The sequence below is a fragment of the Onychomys torridus genome, chromosome 16, assembly GCF_903995425.1.
Source record: "Onychomys torridus chromosome 16, mOncTor1.1, whole genome shotgun sequence".
NCBI classification, from domain to species: Eukaryota; Metazoa; Chordata; class Mammalia; order Rodentia; family Cricetidae; genus Onychomys; species Onychomys torridus.
Window position 1 is genome coordinate 63,570,131 of NC_050458.1, and position 21,238 is coordinate 63,591,368.

Genomic DNA, 21,238 nt, shown 5'->3' on the forward strand with positions numbered 1-21,238 from the left:
GGAGGCGCTTCGGGAGCTCCAGGGAGGTCCGGTCTCTCAGAACTTGGCTTTTCTCATCGATCCCTTTTCCCTGGGCCCGGCTGCGGCTGCGGCTGCGGCCGGCCGACACCTTTCGATCCTGAGCCAATTCTCGGCGTCGTCGCCTACACTTGGCGCGCGGTGTACCAGCCGCCTCATCACCATGGAAACAGGAGCCTCTGCATCCTTCCTAGAGCAGATTTGCGAAGCTATGAGAAGAATCTGGGTTTGGGAAAGAGATATAAACAGAGATGGCGGGAGGGGCACAAAGGTTGTTGAATGACTTTCCTGATGTTAACGCTGCCCCCTCAGGCCATCCAAACTGACCAACTTCTGATGGCGTAGCCTTAAGCCATACGCCTCTAAGCATCACTTTTCTCATCTATTAAGTAAAAATAATAGCCACACTTACTTCACAGGGTTGTTGTAAGAATCCCATTAGGTAATGCACACATAACACTTAAGTCAGCGCTCAGCACACAGTGAATGCTCAAAATGTAGTTATTCGACATTATTTCTGCATATTTATTATTTAGGTATTTGCTATTTCTGCTGCTAAATGGCTAGACCCTTGATAAAAATGCCTTTTGGGCCAGGCATGGTGGTACACACCTGTAATCACAGCACTTGGGAGGTGGAGGCAGGAGGATCAGGATATTGAAGACTAGATTCAGCTACATAATGTGTTCAAAGCCAGCCTGAATGTGAGACACCCCCCCATCTCAAAAAAAAAAAACAAAAATGGAAAATCATAAATTTTCCCTTTTGGTCTCGTGTGTGTGTGTGTGTGTGTGTGTGTGTGTGTGTGTGTGTGTGTGTTGCATGAATATGAGCATGTGGATCAGACTGTACCTATTTTCAGAAATGCAGAGGCCAGAGCAGGGCATTGGGTGCCCTCCTCCACACCTTGCCTTGACACAGGGTTTCTCGTGAGCTGGAAGTGCAGCATGGTGGCTAGGCCAGCTGGCCAGTGAGATCTGAAGGTCTTCCTGGCTTCAGCCCACTGTGCTGGGGTTATAGACACGGCACAGCCGTGACAGGCTTTTTGCCTGTGTGCTCTGGATCTGAATGCTGGTCCTCATTTTTGCAGAGCTGCGCTCACACACTGAGCCCTCTCCCTGGGCCTTTGCTTCTCTTCATGTCTCTTCTTTGGATACCACAATTCTAACCATGCTTGCCCCTCCACCCTGGGCTGCCACACCGTCTCTCTGAAGACTTGCCCCTTTATACAAGAGTGGAGACTTCTTCCTCCACACAGAGTGGAGCCTTCCCCCTCCATACATAGTGAAGACTTCCTCCTCCACACAGAGTGGAGACTGCCCCCGCCACACAGAGTGGAGACTCCCACCTCCATACATAGTGGTCTACAGTCTACTGCTGACTCTAACTCAGGTCTGGGGAGTTAATCCTCAAGTGTGGGCCCCTGGGCTTCACCAAAGTGAGAGCAAAAACTCTTAACTGAATCTACAAATAAAAACATGTTCACGTCTATGGCCATACCACCCTGAATGCACCCGATCTTATCTGTTCTTTGAAGCTAAGCAGGGTCGGGCCTGGTTAGTACTTGGATGGGAGACGGCCTGGGAATACTGAGTCCTGTAGACTTAAAAAAAAAAAAAACAAAAACATGTTCACAAGGCCTGGCGGTGGTGGCGACACTTGGGAGGCAGAGCCAGGTGGATCTCTGTGAGTTCGAGGCTAGCCTGGTCTACAGAGCAAGATCCAGGACAGGCACCAAAACTACACAGAGAAACCCTGTCTCAAAAAACAAACAACAAACAAACAAAATGTTCACAACCAGGACTGGCAGCCCAGGCCAGCCATTTTGATCACGTGAAGAGGCTGAAACAGAAAGTTCAAGGCCTACCTAATCTGTAAGGCCCTACCTTAAAAATAAGTAAACAAACAAACAAATAGCTGAGCATGGTTGCACATGCGCAGGAGGCAGAGAGAGGCAGTCCTCTGAGTTGGAGGTCAGCCCGTCTCACAGTTGGCTCCGGGCCAACCAGAGTTACACAGTGACACCCTGTCTCAAAGCAAAACCAAAAAGACTTTTGAACAGGAAAAGCTATACAATTACACATACATACACTTATATCTTTATTTTGTCTTTGAGATAGGGCCTATGTAGCTCAGGATAGCTTTGAGCTTTCTATGAATTTTATGCTGGCTTTGAACTCTGAATCCTCCTGCCTCCAGCTCCCAAGTGCTGGGCCTAAAGATGTGTTCCACCACCCCTGACTTATGTGACTACATTAGCAGAAATTAAGGAAGCTCTAAGTAAAGAACTAAGGATCTTGAGTTGGAAGACATTCTCATGTAGATGACTGTTCTCTTCAAACTTACCTAGAAGTTCACTGTGATTCCCTTCAGACCCCAACGGCTCGAAAATGGACAAATTGGTGCATGAATTTGTGTGAGACTCAAAAAGCCCAAGGGTAGCCAAGATGCTCTTTGAGAGGAACGAGGCTGAGTTCCTGGTCTGGCATGCATCAACGACTATAATAAACCTCCAATAATGGGAACAGCATGCTGCTGTACAATAATAAACAGATACCGCCGTGGAACAGAGTGAAGAGCTTAAGTACAAACCCAGTCACATCTGGAGTCTTGATTCATGATGGAGGAAATAATGCAGAACAGAGAGGAAATATCCCCACAGACCAAACCACAAGATCACACATTAAGTTTTAGGTATAAATATAAAAGGCACTAAAGGCCAGGCTTTCATAATTTTTAAAAAATGAGAAGATGCTATCTTGTACAGTTTGGAATGCTGTAATAAAATAATACAAACTAATATATATTATATATTTATATAAGGCAGAACAATAAGGCCTCTAGAAAATGTGTTTAAGAAAATACTCCTCAAGTGCTATCCAGAAGGGTTCTGACTTAGGCTCCATCCCCAACACTCACAAGCAACAAAAAGTGGAAAGAGAAAGGCTAACTATCATGGCACATGAATTAAAATTTTTAGTCAACAGTGAAAAAAACTGAAAGCGAAGAGGTAATTTAGGAGCCTATGAGATGGCTTAGTGGTTAAAAGGGACCTGCCACCAAGCTTGAAGACCTGGGTTCAAGTCCTGGGATTGACTCCTGAAAGCTATCCTCGGACCTTCACTCCTGGGCAGTGTGTGGCGCACACACACACACACACACACACACACACACACCATAAATGTTTACAAAAAAGCTTTAGTCTGGGAGGAAAAAGTTGGGACCTGCACTGATAAAGAACCTATAATCAGACCGTGAGATGAGAGCTGATGATGTAGCTCAGTGGAAAAGCACTTGCCTAGCACATTCAAGGCAGTGGGTTCAATCCTTGAGAAAGAAGAAAGATAGAAAGGCAGGCTGCAGGCTGTCCTCTGACCTCCACACGTCTCCTGCAGCAGGTATGAGCAGGCACACAACACACAAATAAATACAAATACAGAGTGAAACAAACAACACAAAAGATGTAAAAAAAAAAAAAAAAAAAGACAACGAACAGCTACAAATCTAATAAATATAAAACTTGCTATTAAGGTGGGCAAAAAGCTTGGACAGACATGTCACAGAAGAAGATGTCCAAACAGCAATAAACACGGGGAACAGCATGCCCAAATCTGCCTTTCCTGCACACAGAGTTTCTGCCAAAACCACCAGCCATGACTTAGAGGGTATCACATCCATAAGTGTCTCTTCTGATCGAGGTATTCGCCTCACAGCAACCAAAGTATGATAATGGACCAATGCTTATGATGTTAACTGGCCTCATAATGTTCCTTGATGATCTGAAGTTGCTGGCTTGATAAAACCCTTTCTGGTCTTTGGAAGACACCCACCATACTAGAGAAGGAGTGATGTCTTGCAGAGCTGAGGCAAAAAATTCCCTGAACGGCTGTACATGCTGGGGATCAGTTGCCAGCATATGTGCTGATTCTCCCAGAGCCAGGATTGATGGGTCAGGAAATAAGGAGCTAGGACTGGGGTAGCACTTGGGAGGTGGAGGCGGAAAGATCGGGAGTTCAAGGACATCCTTGGCTACACGACGACACCAGCCTGGGTTACGTGAGACCCCATGTCAAAAAAGAGAGAAGGAAAGGAAGGAAGGAAGGAAGGAAGGAAGGAAGGAAAGAAGGAAGGAAGGAAGGAAGAGAGAAAACATATGAGGTGGGAGGAAAGGGAAGAGAAAGAAGGGAGGAGAGAGGAGAATGAAGGAGCTAGGGTTGGGAGGAGCGAGTGTCACTACTCACTGTCACCCTCCTGATGCCCTAACAAACACGTTTCTGTTCTGCTCCACTGGCCTAGTCCTCTCTAGGAAGGAACGCTGCCCCGGGGGATACTCAATGATTTTATGGAACTGGAAGTTGAGACTAAGCCTTGGCCACTTTGGGCTCTTCGTGACTTTGAATCAACAGACCAAGAATGGAGTTAGAGTGTTGTTGGAACTGATTCATCTTCAAGGAGAAATTGGTATGCTATTCCATGATGGAGGTAAGCAAGAAAGAGAATGTCTGGAGTTCAGGACATCTCTAGGGCTTCTCCTAATCCTGCCTTGTCTGCGACTAAGGTAAGGGAGAAAAGAACAACTTATGGGCAGGACAATGGATAGCCCAGATCCTTCAGAAATCCCACCAGATAAAAAAACGCAGCCTGCTAAAGTGCTTATCATCGGCAAGGGCAATGCAGAATGGGCAGCAGGAGGAGGTACGTACACCAAATGTGACCATAAGACCCCGGAGAGAGCAGACGTTTCAAAGTATTGCTGTAATGTTTTGTTGTTTGTTTTTTTTTTTTAAGATTTATTTATTTATTATGTTCACAGAAGAGGGCGCCAGATCTCATTACAGATGGTTGTGAGCCACCATGTGGGTGCTGGGAATTGAACTCAGGACCTCTGGAAGAGCAGTCAGTGCTCTTAACCTCTGAGCCATTTCTCCAGCCCGCTGTTATTTTATTTATTTATTTATTTATTTATTTATTTGGTTTTTTGAGACAGGGTTTCTCTGTGTAGCTTTGCGCCTTTCCTGGATCTTGCTCGGTAGACCAGGCTGGCCTCGAACTCACAAAGATCCACCTGCCTCTGCCTCCCGAGTGCTGGGATTAAAGGCGTGCGCCACCACTGCCCAGCTGCCTGCTGTTATGTTTTGCTATGAATGTTTGTATATAGGAAGAGTCAGCCAGCTATGATGGAGCACACCTTTAACCCCAGCACTCGGGAGGCAGAGGCAGGCGGATCTCTGTGAGTTCAAGGTTAGACTTGTCTACATAGCAAGCTCCAAGCCAGCTAAAGCTACATAGAAACCCTTCAAACAAACAAAATAATGATGGTGATATTATTATTATTATTATCATCATCATCATTTTATTTTATTTTTACATGTATGAGTGTTTGGCCTACATACATGTATGTATACCACATGCATACAGTGCTAGAAGGGACCAGAAGGGGGCATCAGATTCCCCTGGAATGGTCATGCTCTACCACTGAGCTAAATCCCCAACCCCAGGACGACTATCTTAGTTCACACTGTTACAACAGAATACAATAACACAGTGTGGCTTAAACAACAAGCAACTGTTTCTCACAGTCTGGAGAACAAGAAGTCTAAGAACACAGTGCTGACAGATCTGGAGTCTAGGAAGGACCCGCCACAGTCTTGGAAGGCTGTCCTCTGGTATAGTCAAAGGTCCCAAAAGATAGCACTTGTCTCTTTCTCTTCTTCTTGACTTTATCTAGTTTTTTTTTTTATTTTAATTTTATTTACTTATTTATTTCTTCTTTTTTTGTTTTGTTTTATTTTTTGTTTTTGGAGACAGGGTTTCTCTGTGTAGCTTTGCGCCTTTCCTGGAACTCACTTGGTAGCCCAGGCTGGCCTCAAACTCACAGAGATCCACCTGCCTCTGCCTCCCGAGTGCAGGGATTAAAGGCTTACGCCGCCACCACCACCCGGCCTAGTTTTTTTTTTTTAGGTGTGTAAGTGTTTTGCTTACATGAATGTCTGCACCACAAGTATGCCTGATGCCTGAGGAGGCGTGAAGAAAGTGTCAGATGGTTGTGAGGCACCCATGAAGGTTCTGGGAATTGAACCTGGGTTCTCTGGAAGAGCAGCCAGTGCTCTTAAGCACCGAGCTTTTTCCCAGTCTAGTCTCTTTGTCTGCTAAGGACACTAATCCAATTAAGGGAGCTCCACTTCACGCAGTCTAAACAACCTGGATTCCCTGGGGCTCCACCTCCTACTCTTCCGGTTAGTAGCAGTTAGGGTTGCAATTGTTATCTAGTTTCTGTCTCTGTAGCTTTGCTTTTCTGAATATCTCATAGAATTTTCAGAACAACACTGTCACTGCCAGCAAGAAGTCCGACTCAATGATGTCGGCCACACAGCCCGAGCAGTCTCCAGCGAAGCCGTAGGGACCTCTGCTGCGGGTCCTCTTGGGTATATTTACCACAGAAAAGAATTCCAGGATGAGTCAGGTGAAGCAAAGATACTTCACGGATTAAACAGAAAAACAAGCCAACTTGGAAGGCTGAGGTGCGGACATGGAGAGAAGAGCGCACCTGGCTGCCTGAGCTGTGGCAGTGTGTGACTTGAGAGCTTTGATGCCCCTTTGGCTGCGGGTGTTTATATAAGAGAAAGCATGCACTGCTATATTTCTTTTTGTTATCCACAGATTTTTGACCTTGAAAAGTAAGTTTTGAAAAAAATTTTAAGCTGCAAGTGGTAATGTATATCTTTGATCCCAGCACTGGGGAGGCAGAGGCAGATGGGTTTTTATGAGTCTGAGGCCAACGTGGTCTATAGAATGAGTTTCTGGCCATCCAGGACTACACAATGAGATGCTGTCTCAAAATATTTTTTAGATTTATTTGTTTTATGTGCATCTGTTTTGCCTGTGTGTATGTATGTGCACTGTGTGTACCTGGTGCCCACAGAAGTCAGAAGTGGGCATCAGATCTTCTGGAACTGGAGTTATGGACAGTTGTGAGCTGCCATGTGGGTGCTGGGAACTGAACCCAGATCTTCTGCAAGAGCAGCCAGTCTCTAGTCCTCTGAGCTGTCTCTCCATCTCCAAGGAGACCATTTTAAAAAGATTTTAAAAATTGTTATGTATATGTCTGTGTTTGCACACATGCTTACAGTGTCCACTGAGGCTAGAAAACTAGACTTTGATCTCCTCAAGTGGGAGTTGCTGGTGGTTGTGATCTCAGGTCACCAGGCTTGGCAGTAACTCCCTTATCCATTGAGCCTTCTCACCAGCCCACCTGTTGTGAAATATTATTTTAACTATGTAAAGATGTGTTACATTTGTTTATGCTGCAGAATTTTACTTTAACTGTGTAAAGGTGTGTTACATTTGTTTATGCTGCATTTGTTTAATTATGTAAAGATATGTTGCCTGCCTAAGGTACCTGATCGGTCTAATAAAGAGCTGGATGGCCAATAGCTAGGCAGGAGAAAGGATAGGCAGGGCTGGCAGGCAGAGAGAATAAATAGGAAAGAGAAATCTCGACTCAGGAAGAACAAGAGAAAAGAGGAAGGAGAGAAGGAGATGCCAGAGGCCAGCCACCCAGCCAGCCATGGAGTAAGAAAGAAAGAAAGACATATAGAATAAAGAAAGGTAAAAAGCCTAGAGGCAAAGGTAGATAAAGAAAAATAGGTTAATTTAAGTTAAAAGATCTAGCCAGAAACAAGCCTAAGCTAGGCTAAGCATTCAAAACTAATAAGTCTTAGGCTGGAGAGATGGCTCAGTGGTTAAGAGCACTGGTTGTTCTTCCAGAGGTCCTGAGTTCAATTCCCAGCAACCATCATGGTGGCTCACAACCATCTGTAATGAGATCTGGCGCCCTCTTCTGGCCTGCAAGCATGCATGTAAGGCAGAACACTGTATACATAATAAATAAATAAATCTTAAAAAAAAAAAAAAAAGCTGGGCAGTGGTGGCACACACCTTTAATCCCAGCACTCAGGAGGCAGAGCCAGGCGGATCTTTGTGAGTTCAAGGCCAGCCTGGGCTACCAAGTGAGTTCCAGGAAAGACGCAAAGCTACATACACAGAGAAACCCTGTCTCGAAAAAACCAAAAATAAAAAATAAAAACAAAAACAAAACAAAACAAAACCCAAAACCTAATAAGTCTCTGTGTCATGATTTTGGAGCTGGTTGGTAGCCCAAAAGAAAAAAATTGGTACACTCACCCACAAAAAAAGATTATGTGTGTAAGTGGTCTTGATCAGTTCCATGGAATCCAATACCCTCTTCTGGCCTCTACAGGCATTAGGAATGCCCATCCATATATGCAGACATACATGCAGGCAAAACGCACATACACAAAATAAAACAGTAAAATAAAAAAACAAACAAACAAAAAAAAAAAACATTTGAAGGCTTTTTTTTTTTTTTAAGAGACAGAGACTAGGATTTTTAGGATAAAAAGCCCTCTCCACAAGAACTGACTGCGGTCCTCCAGCCTGCAGGGGGCGCTTCGAAATAGGGCTCACCTTCGTATTTCTCACGCCGGCCCTGGTTTTAGCGAAAGTCCTTGTTGCTAGGAGACAAGACGCATCTGCCTGGGCTCTCTTGGCGGAGGGCTGAGGTCCTTAGTTCCAGAAGGTCCCTGTCTATGGGAGCGTTTTCCTTCTAATTTCTCACAAGTAGGTCGTGGCGGCAGGCAGAGGCTCTTTGCCTGAACCCAGTCCGCCGGCCAGCCATGCCTAAAAAAGGAAAAAAGTCCAAGGCACCCTTGTCGGATGAGGAGCAGCTACTTCTGTTTCAGCAGAGGTTGCTGGCCGAGGAGGAGGCGGCCAAGAAGAAAGAGAGGCTTCTCACCCAGTTCTTGAAGGTGATGCTTGTCTTCAGTGTGTTTTGCCCAAACCCACCGCCCATGAGCTGGCGCCGCTGCCTGGGTCGCCGTTGCCCGGGTCATTGTGGCCTCCACTCATTTTCACCCCACCCGTGCCTCCTCCGAAGTCCGTGGTCCTAAAATACACGGGTTACAGGCAACATTGTTTTCGGCCTGTGAAGCATGCAAGGGGGAATAGAGCTCGGAAGTATCAACTGAGCTCCGGAATGAGGACAGTAGATGCTGTCAAGTGTCCAAATTCAGCGGTCTTGAAAATTCTGGTGTTCTGTCTGGAGTGGGGGTCATTAGACGTTTCACCTTGAAGGGAACTCATCGAAAAAAACAAACAGGAGCCCCTGGGTATCGGTTGCCGAGGGCTTTGGTACTTCCTTGACAATACACAAGGGCTGGCATTTTTCAGGGTGGTGTCCACTGTAGTGTGGTAGAGCCTTGGCTGAAATGGATGTGTTTCTTCCTCACACAGGACAAGCTGGCCAAGGAAGAACACAACAGCGCCCTGAATCTTAATAAGATCAACACGCAGTGGAGAACTGTCCTCAGGGAAGTCAAGACCAGAGAGCTTCACAAAGACATCGAGATCCTCAGCCAAACGTTTGAACGCGTGGTGGACTGCAAGGACAGTGTCATCAAGGTGTGGCTTCCTCCCAATGAGGCTTGAGGATGGCTCCCCTGACCTGAGTAGGATGTGCCTAGTGAATTAATATCGGTTTTTTGAGACAAGGTCTTGTCTCCCTGAACTGGTCTCAGACTCATGATGTAGCTGAGGCAGGACTTGAACTCCTCACCCTCCTGCCTCCACTTCTGGTACCGCAGGTGTGGGCTGCACAGCCGGATCTACCTAACTGGCTTTTAAGCCTTCACAAGGCGCGGGCTCTGAGACATCTAGCTTATTGGTTCTAATTGTTGTCAATGAGCTATTGAGCTGTCGCCATCCTCCGCTTCCTTGGAGGAACGACTCTCCTTGGTCGTTTGCTGCCCCAAACAAGTACTGTCGAGCTCTAAAGGTGTGAAATAGCACACCAGCAACTTAAACTTAGTCCCAGCCTTTATGTCTGCACCAAGAGGCTCAGTGCCAGAGAGGGGGGACTGACCTGTCCAGGGTTGCCAGGCTCTAGTCGGAGAGCTAGGACTAGAGTGTGGGTATTGTGTGTGTGTGTGTGTGTGTGTGTGTGTGTGTGTGTGAAGGGTCTCATTCTGTAGCTCTGGCTGTCCTGGAACTCACTCTGTAGCCCAGGCTGGCCTCAAGCTCGCAGAGATCCACCTGCCTCTGCCTCCCAAATTCTGGGGTTTGAAGGTGTGCGCCCCTGCCCCTGGCAAGGTATCAGTATTTTGACTCTTCCGCTGTTTCATTCCACCAATTTGGCCTTATTGATGCAACTTGAGTAGCCCTGGATAAGACAGGGAAGCCTCCGTAGGTAAGAGCAATTCTGGATTTCCAAACCGATCAGCCGGAATCCTGATGCTCTTTTGGAGGGAGGAAGAAAATAGAAACAGACTCGTGTAGCCCAGGCTGGCTGTCAATCAGCAGCCCTCCTATTTCGGCCTCCCAGGCACTGGAATTATTGGCAGGTACCATCAGTGGGGCCTATCCTTATGCTCTTAAGACGTTCTGGAATCACTCTCATCCTTCAAAGGATTGTTGATATACTTAACAATAACAACTGTGTATCTGTGTGGGTGTCCATGCCGTGGAGTTCAGAGGACAACTCTGTGGAGCCAGCTCCCTCCCTCCCCCTCTGTGTGGGTTTAACCATCTCCATGGCCTTGTACGTCCCCACCTCCCACTTTTTAAGTTTTTGTGGTTTCATTTAAGCACAAATGAAATGTGTGCGTGAGTCATTTCTTCACTGTACAGCTGGCTTTGGGGCTGGTGACTTGGATGGCCTCCATGCTGCTGCCCTTCCCACCACGGCTTTGGGTTCTGGGAGGAGACGTGGGCAGTCTCAGCGCAGAGAGGTTTGTTAGACGAGGACGGCACTTCCAGCTCCTTGACACTGTGGACCAGGGACTTACAGAGCCCCATGTGTTTGGTTTTCTCCCATGAACAATGCTGGGCATCCGAGTCTGGCTCTCAAACCTTCCCTGCAAGCTATTGATGCCTCTGCACTTCTGCTCCGTTCTGACAGATTGGGCTGACTCTCGATGGAGGAATTTCCACCGACCCCCCACTCCCCCATCCTTTTTTCCCCCTCCCAGAGTTGAGGACCAAACCCAGGGCCTTGTGCTTGCTAGGCAAGTGCTCTACCACTGAGCTAAATCCCCAACCCATCCCTCCCATCTTTCAAGACTGGGTTTCTCTGTGTAGCCTTGGCTGTCCTGGAACTCACAGAGATCCATCCACCTGTGTGCTGGTATTAAAGGTGCAAGTCCAAAAACAAAAAAACAAAAAACAAAAAACAAAAAAAAAATAGTGGGCAACGGTGGCGCACACCTTTAATCCCAGCACACAGAGGCAGAGCCAGGCTGATCTCTGTGAGTTCGAGGCCAGCCTGGTCTACAGAGCGAGATCCAGGACAGGCACCAAAACTACACAGAGAAACCCTGTCTCGAAAAACAAACAAACAAAAACAAAAATCAAAGGTTCAGACCACAGCTATGGTCCTCCTTTTTTTTTTTTTTTTTTTAAATCTCGGGCTTCACTAAAGATCTGAGGGGAACCAATATTCACGCAGGAAATGGCAGCTGCCTTGAAAGAGAAAGCTGCAGTCCCTTTTTGTTTGTTTTCTGAGACAGGGCCCTTGCCGGCCTGGAACTCATAGACCAGGCTAGCCTCAAACCCTGAGAGAACCACCAGCCTCTGCCTCCGAGTGCTGGGATTAAAGACATTCCTAATCAGGCCCTCTTTATCCTTTTTAAAATCCGCCTTTTACCTGTTTGCCGATCCTTCTTTAGTCTACTTCTCAAACCAAACTTCGAGTTAACAGCGATATCGCTGCCACATTGGAATCTCCCCTGGAGAAGACACACCTTCCCTTGTGCCTTAGCCTTGAGGGGCGGGGATTCTGCAGACCCCAGCAGCTTCACGCTCGAGGCTACAGCTTAAGTAAGGCTCCCCCCCCCCCACCTTAAAATGATTAATTTATTCTTATTTCATGTGCATTGGTAGGTGGTTTGTCTGCCTGAGTGTCTGTGTGAGGGTGTCTGATCCCTGGAACTGGAGTTACAGAGAGCTGTGAGCTGCCATGTGGGTGCTGGGAATTGAACCCGGGTCCTCTGGAAGAGCTCTTAACCTCTGAGCCATCTCTTTAGACCCAGGCTTTTTTTTTTTTTCTCCCAGTGCTGGGGAGCAAACCCAACCACCTTTTACATTCTAGATAAGCACTTTGCCACTGAGTCACACATCCAGTCCTGGAAGGTTTGGTGTGTGTGTTGTATGTACACATGTGTATATACATGCCAGAGGTTGCTACCAAGTGCTTTTCCTTAACTATGGTCCATCTTTTTGTTTGTTTTTAGAATATGGTACACTTGGGCGGGAGAGAGGTTCAGCAGCTAAGAGCACTTGTTCTTGTAGAGGACCCAGGTTCGATTCCCAGCATCCATATGGTGGCTTACCATCTGTAACTCCAGGAGATTTGATGTCCTCTCCCGACCTGTAAGGCCACCAGGCACACACATATTACACACACATAACATGCAAACAACACTCATGAAGTAAATCTAAAACAATCATTAAAAGAAATTATCTCGGCCTGGGGTCACACGCTTTTAATCAGAGCAGAGGCTGAAGGATCTCTGAGTTTGAGGCCAACCTGGTCTACATAGCAAGTTCCATCCTAGATAGAGCTATATTGTAGTGAGACCTTGTCTTAATAATAATAATAATAATAATAATAATAATAATAATAATAATAAAGAAAAGCAATTTTACAATTTTGCATGTCCCCCTTGCTCAGGGTCATGTTAATCTTTGCTGTATTATTCCAGTTCTGGTATGTATGCTGTCAAAATGAGCACTTTCTTCTTTGAGACAGTCTCCCTGGACCTGAGCTCATCAATTGGGCTAGGCTGGATGGCCACTGAGCTTCAGGTACCCACCATGAACGAATGGCGAACTTCACTTCCCTATCCTAGCACTGGGGTTAGAGGTGTGCCACCAGCCCAGGACTCTTTGTGTGGGTTCTGGGGCAGGAACTTTGTCAACTAAGTCATTTTTTTTTTTTTTTTTGAGTCCAGACTGATCTTGAAATTGATGGTAATATTCCTGCCTCAGCCTCCCAAGTGTTAGCTGGGCGGTGGTGGTGCATGCCTTTTAATCCCAGCACTCAGGAGGCAGAGGCAGATGGATCTCTGTGAGTTAGTGGCCAGCCTGGTCTACAGAGCGAGTTCCAGGACAGCCAGAAGAGAAACCTTGTCTCAAAAAACAAAAAACAAAAACAAAGATTCACAAGGCTCCTCCCTGAAGTTATATGAGTAGAAATGACTGTAGGGAGAGGAATCCTCAGACCAGCTAAGCTGTGGAGCTCAAGGACGTAGTTTGTTAGCCATCACCCAGCTCCTGTAAGTAACCCCAATAAACTAGCCGGTTCACCAAGGTGGACTGTAGTGGTATCATTAGTCTGTCTCTATCTCTTTTGGGGAGAATGGATATTTATTTGTCCCTGTTCTCCAGGAAAGCCACACAACACATCCTTAGCCCCGTGGCAACTGTCCATCATAGGCAAGAACAGTGTGTCAGTCAGTCAGTCAGTCACCTCGGCCTGACTGGACTAGCCTCCATCCAGCTGTCAGCCAGCTTGGCTGAGCCGTTGACTAGAATTCACATGACCTCTCCCTGCACTCTGGGTTTCTCACAGCACACTGGCTCAGTTCCTGGAGGAAGCATTCCCAGGAACAGGCATTTCTAGAGGCGGGAAAGGGAAGCCACCAGGCCAGAGGAAGGGCGGTGTCAGAACCGGCACGGTCCCAACTGTCATCTCCATTGACTCCAGCAATCATAAGCTCACACAGGTTCAAGGAGGTGGAAAGAGAACGCTTTGCTCCGGTCCTCCTTCTCTCCCATCCTCCCTTTTCTTTCCAGCCTTTCTCTTGAGATGCGTCTTGCTGGCTTCAAACTCATGATCTTTTAAAAAATACTATTTTTAAATTGTGTGTGTGTGTGTGTGTGTGTGTGTGTGTGTGTGTGTGTACAGTGGGGGTGGGGGAATGTGCATGTGAGTGCAGATGCCTACAGACGCCAGAGGAGGGCGTCAGATCCCTTGGAGTTAGAGTTACAGGCCGTTGTGAGGCACCTGGCTTCTGTAGCAAGTGCTCTCAACCTCTAAGCCACACACACACACACACACACACACACACACACACACACACACACCTTGTTAAGTACCCAAGCAGGCTTCAAACTCATTATGTAGTCCAGAGAATTTGCAATGCTCCTGCCTCAGTGCCCTGGTAGTATGGGTGTGCATCACCATGGCTACCTTACTAATTTCTATAAGAAGACAAACTAGGTTCAGATTTCTGCCCTCAGACATCCAGTTCTCCACGGACACCTGGCTTTTTTAATGGTCGCTCCATCAATGTAAACGTTTGTGATCCACAAGACATCAGCTCACTTCACTTTTTTTTTTTTTTTCTCTCGAGACAGGGTTTCTCTGTGTAGCTTTGCGCCTTTCCTGGATCTTGCTCTGTAGACCAGGCTGGCCTCGAACTCACAGAGATCCCCCTGCCTCTGCCTCCCGAGTGCTGGGATTAAAGTCGTGCGCCACCACCGCCCCGCTTGTTTTTGGTTTTTTTTTTTTTTTTTTTTTAGACAGAGTTTCTCTGAGTAGCTTTGGAACCTGTCCTGGAACCACTTCACACTTCTTTAAAAAAATTTTTTTCATTTTATCTCTGTGAGTGTCTGCATATATGATAAGTGCACCATATACATGCAATGCCCGTGAAAAGGGCATTGGATCCCCTGGAACTGGAGTTACAGTTGCGAGCCTCCACGTGGATGCTGGGCATCAAACCTTAGTCCTCTGGAAGTCCTCCTAATTGCTGAGCCAGCTCGCCAGCTTTTTTTTTTTTTTTAAGACAGGGTCTTATGCTGTATCCCTGGCTGGCCTAGAACTACTAGTGTAGACCAAGCTAGGCTTGAATTCATAGAGATCCATCTGTCTCTGCCTCCTGAGTGGTACGAATAAAAGCATGCACCACCAGGACTGGTCCTGACACTTCTAGAAGTCATTCTTGCTTTGCATCAAGTCTAATTGGAAGGCGCTGGAGAGACGGCTCTTAACAGTTCTTTCAGAGGACCTGGGTTTGAGTTCTGGTACACACGTTAGGCAACTCACAACTGCTTGTAGCTCTCATTCCAGGGAGTCTGAGGACCTCTGGCCTCTTCTGGCCTCCTGAGGCGCCTACAATACACATAACATGAACTTAGAGAGACATGCATACATACACACAAATAATAAGTAAATTTTAATTTTTAAAGACTGAATAGGAGAATCGGCATTCCTAAATCCATTAGGAAACAAGAGGAAAATGCCATTGTGCCATCCACCTAGCCAGATAGCTAAATGTGTGTGTGTGTGTGTGTGTGTGTGTGTGTGTGTGTATCAAACATCTTCTTCACTTGCTGTCCACCTTATATTTTGAGATTGGAGCTCATTCACCAAATTGGTAGGCTGGCTGGTCATTTAGACCTAGGACCCTCCTACCTCTTCGCTAAACCCAGGATTACAGGAGTGCCACCGTACCAGACTTTTTCTGTGGGTGCTGAGGACCCAACTGATCCACCTCCTCAGCTCCCTGAACCCATTTTTATTTTCTCTCGGATGCCACTTGGCCAGAACAGTAATTCTCTTCCTTCTGCCCAGTCTTTGGCTAAGGACTTGACTGAAGCTGAGGAGCAATACGCCCACGCTCTCCGTAGCCACCTACACAACGTTGACCAGCTCTTGAGCCTGCAACGACGCCGTCTCAACCTCCTGGAGGAAAATTACAACATGGAGCTAGAGGTCCTAACAAAAGAGTTTGAGACAGAAAGGTATGGGGCCAGAGAGTCGAGAGACTGGGTCCAGGGGAGTCCCCGAACCCATCCCTAATACCAAGGAGCCTCCTTCCTATTCATAATCCCAGGCAGAGAGGGTCCTGAGTTCCTTGTAAATGAATTTGGGTTTAATCTTACAGCCTTAGCTTACCTTGACCCCTGCCAGGTCCCTGTCTGTACCCCCTCATTCCAATTATCAAAATTCTATCCATCCAGCAGTCGATAGGGATGGGAGAGATATTTGACTGTAAACTTACTTAGATTTTTGTTTTTGTATCATGTGAAGGTACTACCTATTCAAAAATCAAAATATTCTTTCTGGAAAAAAAGAAAAAAAGAAAAACCAAAACTTTACCTCCCTGCCTGCCAGTGCCTAAAAGTTTGTACCATGCATAGTTTTGTTTTTGTTTTTCTTTCTTTCTTTCTTCTTCTTCTTCTTTTTTTTTTTTCCATTCTGAGACAGGGTTTCTCCACGTAGTTTTAGTGCCTGTCCTGGATCTCACTCTGTAGACCAGGCTGGCCTCAAACTCACAGAGAACCACCTGGCTCTGCCTCCCGAGTGCTGGAATTAAAGGTGTGTGCCACCACTGCCTGGCATTTTTTTTTTTTTCCAGAGCTGAGGACCGAACCCAGGGCCTTGTGCTTGCTAGGCAAGCGCTCTACCACTGAGCTAAATCCCCAACCCCGGGTTTTATTTTTTAAGACAGACCCTCACTATATATCCCTGGCTGGCTTGGAACACAGTATGTAGTCCAGGCTACCCTCTAACTCACAGATATTTGCCTGCCTCTGCCTCCCAAGTGGTAGGACTAATGGAGTGTGCCACCACACCTGCCTGCTCGTAGTCACATTATGTATTTCTTTGTTATTTTTGGTTTACATGCTTCCTGTGTCTCCTATAGGAAGACAATCATTGACCAGCATGAAAAAGAAATTCACTATCTACAAGATGTCTTCATGGCCATGGAGCAGAACTATTTAGATTCTGAGTATGAGAGCAAGCTAGAGTTCCAGAGCATGTGGGACGATCTGAAAAACAAGGTACGGGGGAGAAAGGAAGGACGGGATCTGGAGAGACTTGATGGAAACTGTTGAGGGCAAGCAGAGCTGGACGAGAGCCCCAGAGCCAACAGTCAATAAAAGTCTGTTGTCCTGAGGGTCCCGTGCTTCTTTGTGATCTTGTGAAAACTGCTTGGGAGGCAGGACTGGTCTAAAACATTCTGAGAATGCATTTTAAGGCAAAACAAAAAACAGAAAAACTAAACAAACAAACAAACAAACAAAATGCACCACCATGACCAACAACAAAAACCCCAGAGATCATCTGGCTTTGTCCTTTTGAGCTGTAGATGAAGAAACAAAGACCCAGAGTAGCCACATGATCAACTTGGTTCCACTGCTGGTTTGTGATTGGTTCAGGACAGTCTAGGTCAGTAGAATCTCAATCCATAATTCTTTCCATCATAATTTGCAATCTAGTCGACAGGCAGAAGTTTGGGTATAGAGTTCTTGGTTATCAACTACCTTTTGAGACAGCATCTTTGAGCTCACTATGTGGTGGAGCATGACCTGGAACTGAACTCACTGTGGTGGAGCATGACCTGGAACTACTTTTGTGCTTTTACCTTAGACTTGTGATCCGCCTGCCTCCACCTCCTGAGTGGGGTAACAGATATGCACCCTCATAGCCAACCTGATTCAATGCTAGGCAAACACTCTAAGCTCCACCCCAACCCTTGCATTTAAGTTAGCCAGTGTTTTACTTTATACAATTTGAATAATGTCCTACATATGAAAATTGAAAAGATTTCACATGAAAATCCAAACTATCAGTTTCCCTTTAAAAGGTTAAGAGATTGGAGTCAGGAGGGGGTGGTGCATACCTTCAATCCCAGCACTATGAAGGTAGGAGGTAGAGGCCAACCTAGTCTACAGAGTAAGTTCCAGGACAGCCAAGGGGAGGGGAGAGGAGAAGAGAAGAAGAAGAGAAGAGAAGAGAAGAGAAGAGAAGAGAAGAGAAGAGATTTGGAACACAGAGCCTTATTCTGTTGTTGGTTTGTTTTTGTTTGTTTTGTTTTTTTCGGAGACAGAGTTTCTCAGTGTAGCTTTGAAGCCTGTCTTAGAACTCACTCTGTAGACTAGGCTGTCCTCGAACTCACAGAGATATACCACCACCTCCCGTCTCCTCATTCTGTTTCTAATCGGCATTATTCTCATGGAGCTGCCCCCCCACCTCTCCTGTTCCGGTCATGATGCACTGCACTCGGACCCTGCACTCAGACCGTAATTCACTGACCCCTGCTCCCCACGGTCCCCCAGGGTAAGGCTGCTGGCGGGGTGAACTCGGAGGGTAACTCTAAGCGCTTGGTATTGGGGATCCATTTCCTAGAATTTGGAAGAGAAGCACTTTCTTCGTCTACAACTGGAGAACACAGTGGAGGATCTGTGGAGAAGGTTCCAGGACGCACTCAAGAACTATACGGAAGCCACGGAGGACCGGAAGATCGCCTTTGAGACCCTGAAGGTGAAGGACGAGAAGAGTTCCAAAGAGATCGAAATGCAGATGAAGAGGATCCAGAAGCTGCAGGTCCGCGCTCACCAGGAGGCACTTCCCGGTGTCTCCCGTGTTCTTCGGGGAGGGGGTCTCACTGGTTGGGTCAAGACGACAGACTCTGCTCTTAGCCACAGTCAGTGGCCTCTGCTGTCCCTCTAGGAGGCCATCGCTGCCTTGAAAGGGAAGATCAGCGCCTACAGCCGCGAAGGCGAATGGCAGAACCAGTGTATCCGCAACGACAAGGAGCTGGTCCACGTACAGCTTCGAAAACTTAAGGCCCAACGGACGCAGGCTCGGGGGAAGTCTCAGGAGAACTTAGTCAAGCTCACCCTGGAGAGTAATGCCGCCCTCAAGGGCCTGAAAAAGGTCGTGGAGAAGGTAAAGGGAACAAAACCAAGGAACCCGGCTGGAGGAGAAAGGGATTCCAGAGACATGGGGTGGGGTTCCCTCCTCTTCCTTGTTAAATGGACGTCTGTGTTAGCTTTTCTTTTAACTCTATTCTCTTTTTTAAATGAACAGGGATTCTTCAGCTTCCTGAGTCCCCACTTGCTTTGCAGAGGGTCTTTTTCTCTGTGTGTCTGATGCATGAGTGTTTCCTCACCACCACCACCACCACCCCCAATAAACGGCATCTTCCAACTGCTGATTCTGCCTACAGCCCGGACGCTGCTGGTCCCCGCTCTGCTGTGCTTCAGATTTTTCCTGCCTTTAATTTTTTAACTGGCAGAGGAAATCAGGACCCCTGGACTGTATTATTTCTAGACCGCATCATTTTGGGGGGCTTGTCTCTGGATTTCTTCTGAAGACAATTATCATTTTGGGGACCTAATTTCCAGATTTCTTTTGAGACTACTGACTGATTAAGACGCTACTTGTCAGTCGTATGACAAGCTCCAAAGATAGACACTGTCACAAGATGGCTGTCTTATGCTCTGGATCATTACCATTGGTTAAGTTTTATTGTGTCCCCTTGGACAGAGCCTCCTCTTAGGCTGACCCCCCCCCCCCCAATGTCAGCCTTGAAGCAGCTAAGAGCGGTGGTCATCATCCCCAAACACCCTAGAGCAGTTAGGGTGACCTCTGAGACGGGAGCCAGAAGATGACGAGAGACCAAGAGCTGGACAGAGGTCCTGGTCGGCAGGCGGATAGGGAGAGGAGGAGCCACAACTAGGTAATAAAGGTGGTGAACTTTCAAGATGGTCACTTCTTCCTCAACCTCCAGACTTGAGAGAAAAGCCTGGCAGCTTCTGCTGATGACTAGCTCAAGAAGTTCAAGGCCTGCTCAGGACATGTCACACACGATTGCAGACCAATCAACCATCCTATCTGCTTCCAACTGACCAACTCTAAAGCAGGGAAGAAAGGCTCTTCAGAGCTTTATAACCAGGCCTCCAGAAGGGACAGGACTTTCCAGCTTCCCTAGCTCCCACTCTGTGTGTCTGCTGCATGTGTGTTTCCTCATCCCCAGTAAATGCCTTTCTTTTTTCTAGTTTTTCCGAGACAGGGTTTCTCTGTGTAGCTTTGGTGCCTGTCCTGATCTCGATCTGTAGACCAGGCTGGCCTCGAACTCACAGAGATCCTCCTGGCTCTGCCTCCCGAGTGCTGGGATTAAAGGCGTCCGCCGCCGCCGCCCCGCCGCCGCCGCCGCCGCCGCCGCCGCCACCCATCCACCCACCCCACCCCACCCCTGCTCGTAAATGCCTTTCCTAACTGAAAAGAAAAAGAAGTAATAGCTGCGTTTATAAAATGCTGGGATAGTGCTTGGCACACGCCGGGGACTGCATCAACCAGGCTTCCTACTGACTTGAGCTGCTTTCCTGGGCTCAAGCAGGGGCACTATCTTGTTTTTCCTAAAACATCTCTTCATACTCCCAACAGGGTGAAAAGATCCTTAAGCTTGCTGAAATATGTAGGAAATTTGAAACAGAGGAAGAAAAGGTGCTACCTTTCTATTCCTCAGTATTGACTCCCCAGGAGCAGGAGGAGGTGGAGAAAGAGAGCCCAGAAGAACTCACTGAGGAGCTTGCCAAGGTGAAGGAAGGGGCCGGGGGGGGGCTGGGCAGCACCTGCCAGAGGGGACCATCACACCCCTCCGGCCTCTGTTTCCACTCTCAGGTTATGGTGGACTATTCAGGGATGGAGAACTTCTGGAAGAGATACAACAAGGTGAAGCTGGAGGTCCTGAGTCTGGAGCACAGACGGGGGCAGTTGCTCGACATCAGCGGGAAGCTGAGGGAGATGCTCAAACAGTACTTGGACGGCATCTCAGTGAGCGACGAGGTGCTGAGCCAGCTGAACCCGCTCTTCATCGTGAACCACAGAAGCAACCTGCCCCAGCTGCCTGCACCTGCCCCGTCAGGGGACGGGAAGCCTCCAACCACTCACAACATCATCGAAGCAGCTCACATCGTCTCCCACACTCTGTGACCCAAGGGGGGACCTCTTCCCAAACCTCGGAGACTTTTTCTTGAAACCTGAGTGCTTTGCTGATCCAGACAGTACTCTAGCTATTGACCACCACCACCACCCTCTGCAGTAGAATCAATAAATTGTTCTTTTTTAAATAGTACAACTTCTTTCATGATTTATTTTTATTTTTGTGTGCATTGGTCTTTTGCCTGCATGTGTATCTGTGTGAAAGTTGCCAGGTTTCCTGGAACTGGAGTTACAGACAGTTATGAGCTGCCATGTGGGTGCTGGGAATTGAACCTGGATCCTCTGGAAGAACAGCCAGTGCTCTTTAACTGCTGGGCCATCTCTCCAGCTCCAATAAATTATTCTTTAAAAAATTATGTTTCTTAACAACAACAACAACAAAAACCAGGATTTCATGTAAGCCTG

At 47.1% G+C, this 21,238-nt stretch overlaps 1 protein-coding gene, 1 non-coding gene and 1 pseudogene across 3 annotated transcripts; 2 read left to right on the top strand and 1 right to left on the bottom strand.

Moving 5' to 3' along the window:
- Nucleotides 1–1,504: 1,504 nt before the first annotated feature.
- On the top strand, nucleotides 1,505–1,623 carry LOC118597513 (annotated as a pseudogene).
- A 6,938-nt stretch (nucleotides 1,624–8,561) lies between these two features.
- On the top strand, nucleotides 8,562–20,935 carry Ccdc65 (coiled-coil domain containing 65). Of its 2 annotated transcripts, XM_036208280.1 has the most exons (8): nucleotides 8,562–8,846; nucleotides 9,331–9,498; nucleotides 15,671–15,840; nucleotides 16,746–16,884; nucleotides 18,233–18,430; nucleotides 18,557–18,775; nucleotides 20,276–20,428; nucleotides 20,513–20,935. In XM_036208280.1, the coding sequence occupies exons 1-8, from the start codon at nucleotides 8,715–8,717 to the stop codon at nucleotides 20,822–20,824; spliced, it is 1,491 nt and encodes a 496-aa protein (XP_036064173.1). In that variant the 5' UTR covers nucleotides 8,562–8,714; the 3' UTR covers nucleotides 20,825–20,935. The 2 variants fall into 2 exon arrangements, with proteins under 2 accessions (XP_036064173.1, XP_036064174.1); XM_036208281.1 differs by lacking the exons at nucleotides 18,233–18,430; nucleotides 18,557–18,775.
- Nucleotides 12,719–12,824, bottom strand: LOC118597577. Its single transcript, XR_004946869.1, has one exon. It is a non-coding gene; the product is annotated as a U6 spliceosomal RNA (small nuclear RNA).
- Nucleotides 20,936–21,238: the final 303 nt, after the last annotated feature.

Bases quoted from the DNA above. Each gene is read 5' to 3' on its own strand.
- Ccdc65 (XM_036208280.1), top strand. From the start codon at position 8,715: ATGCCTAAAAAAGGAAAAAAGTCCAAGGCACCCTTGTCGGATGAGGAG. The intron at 16,885-18,232 runs GTACGGGGGAGA...TCCATTTCCTAG, and splicing joins GGGACGATCTGAAAAACAAG to AATTTGGAAGAGAAGCACTT. The intron at 18,431-18,556 runs GTCCGCGCTCAC...CTGTCCCTCTAG, and splicing joins AGAGGATCCAGAAGCTGCAG to GAGGCCATCGCTGCCTTGAA.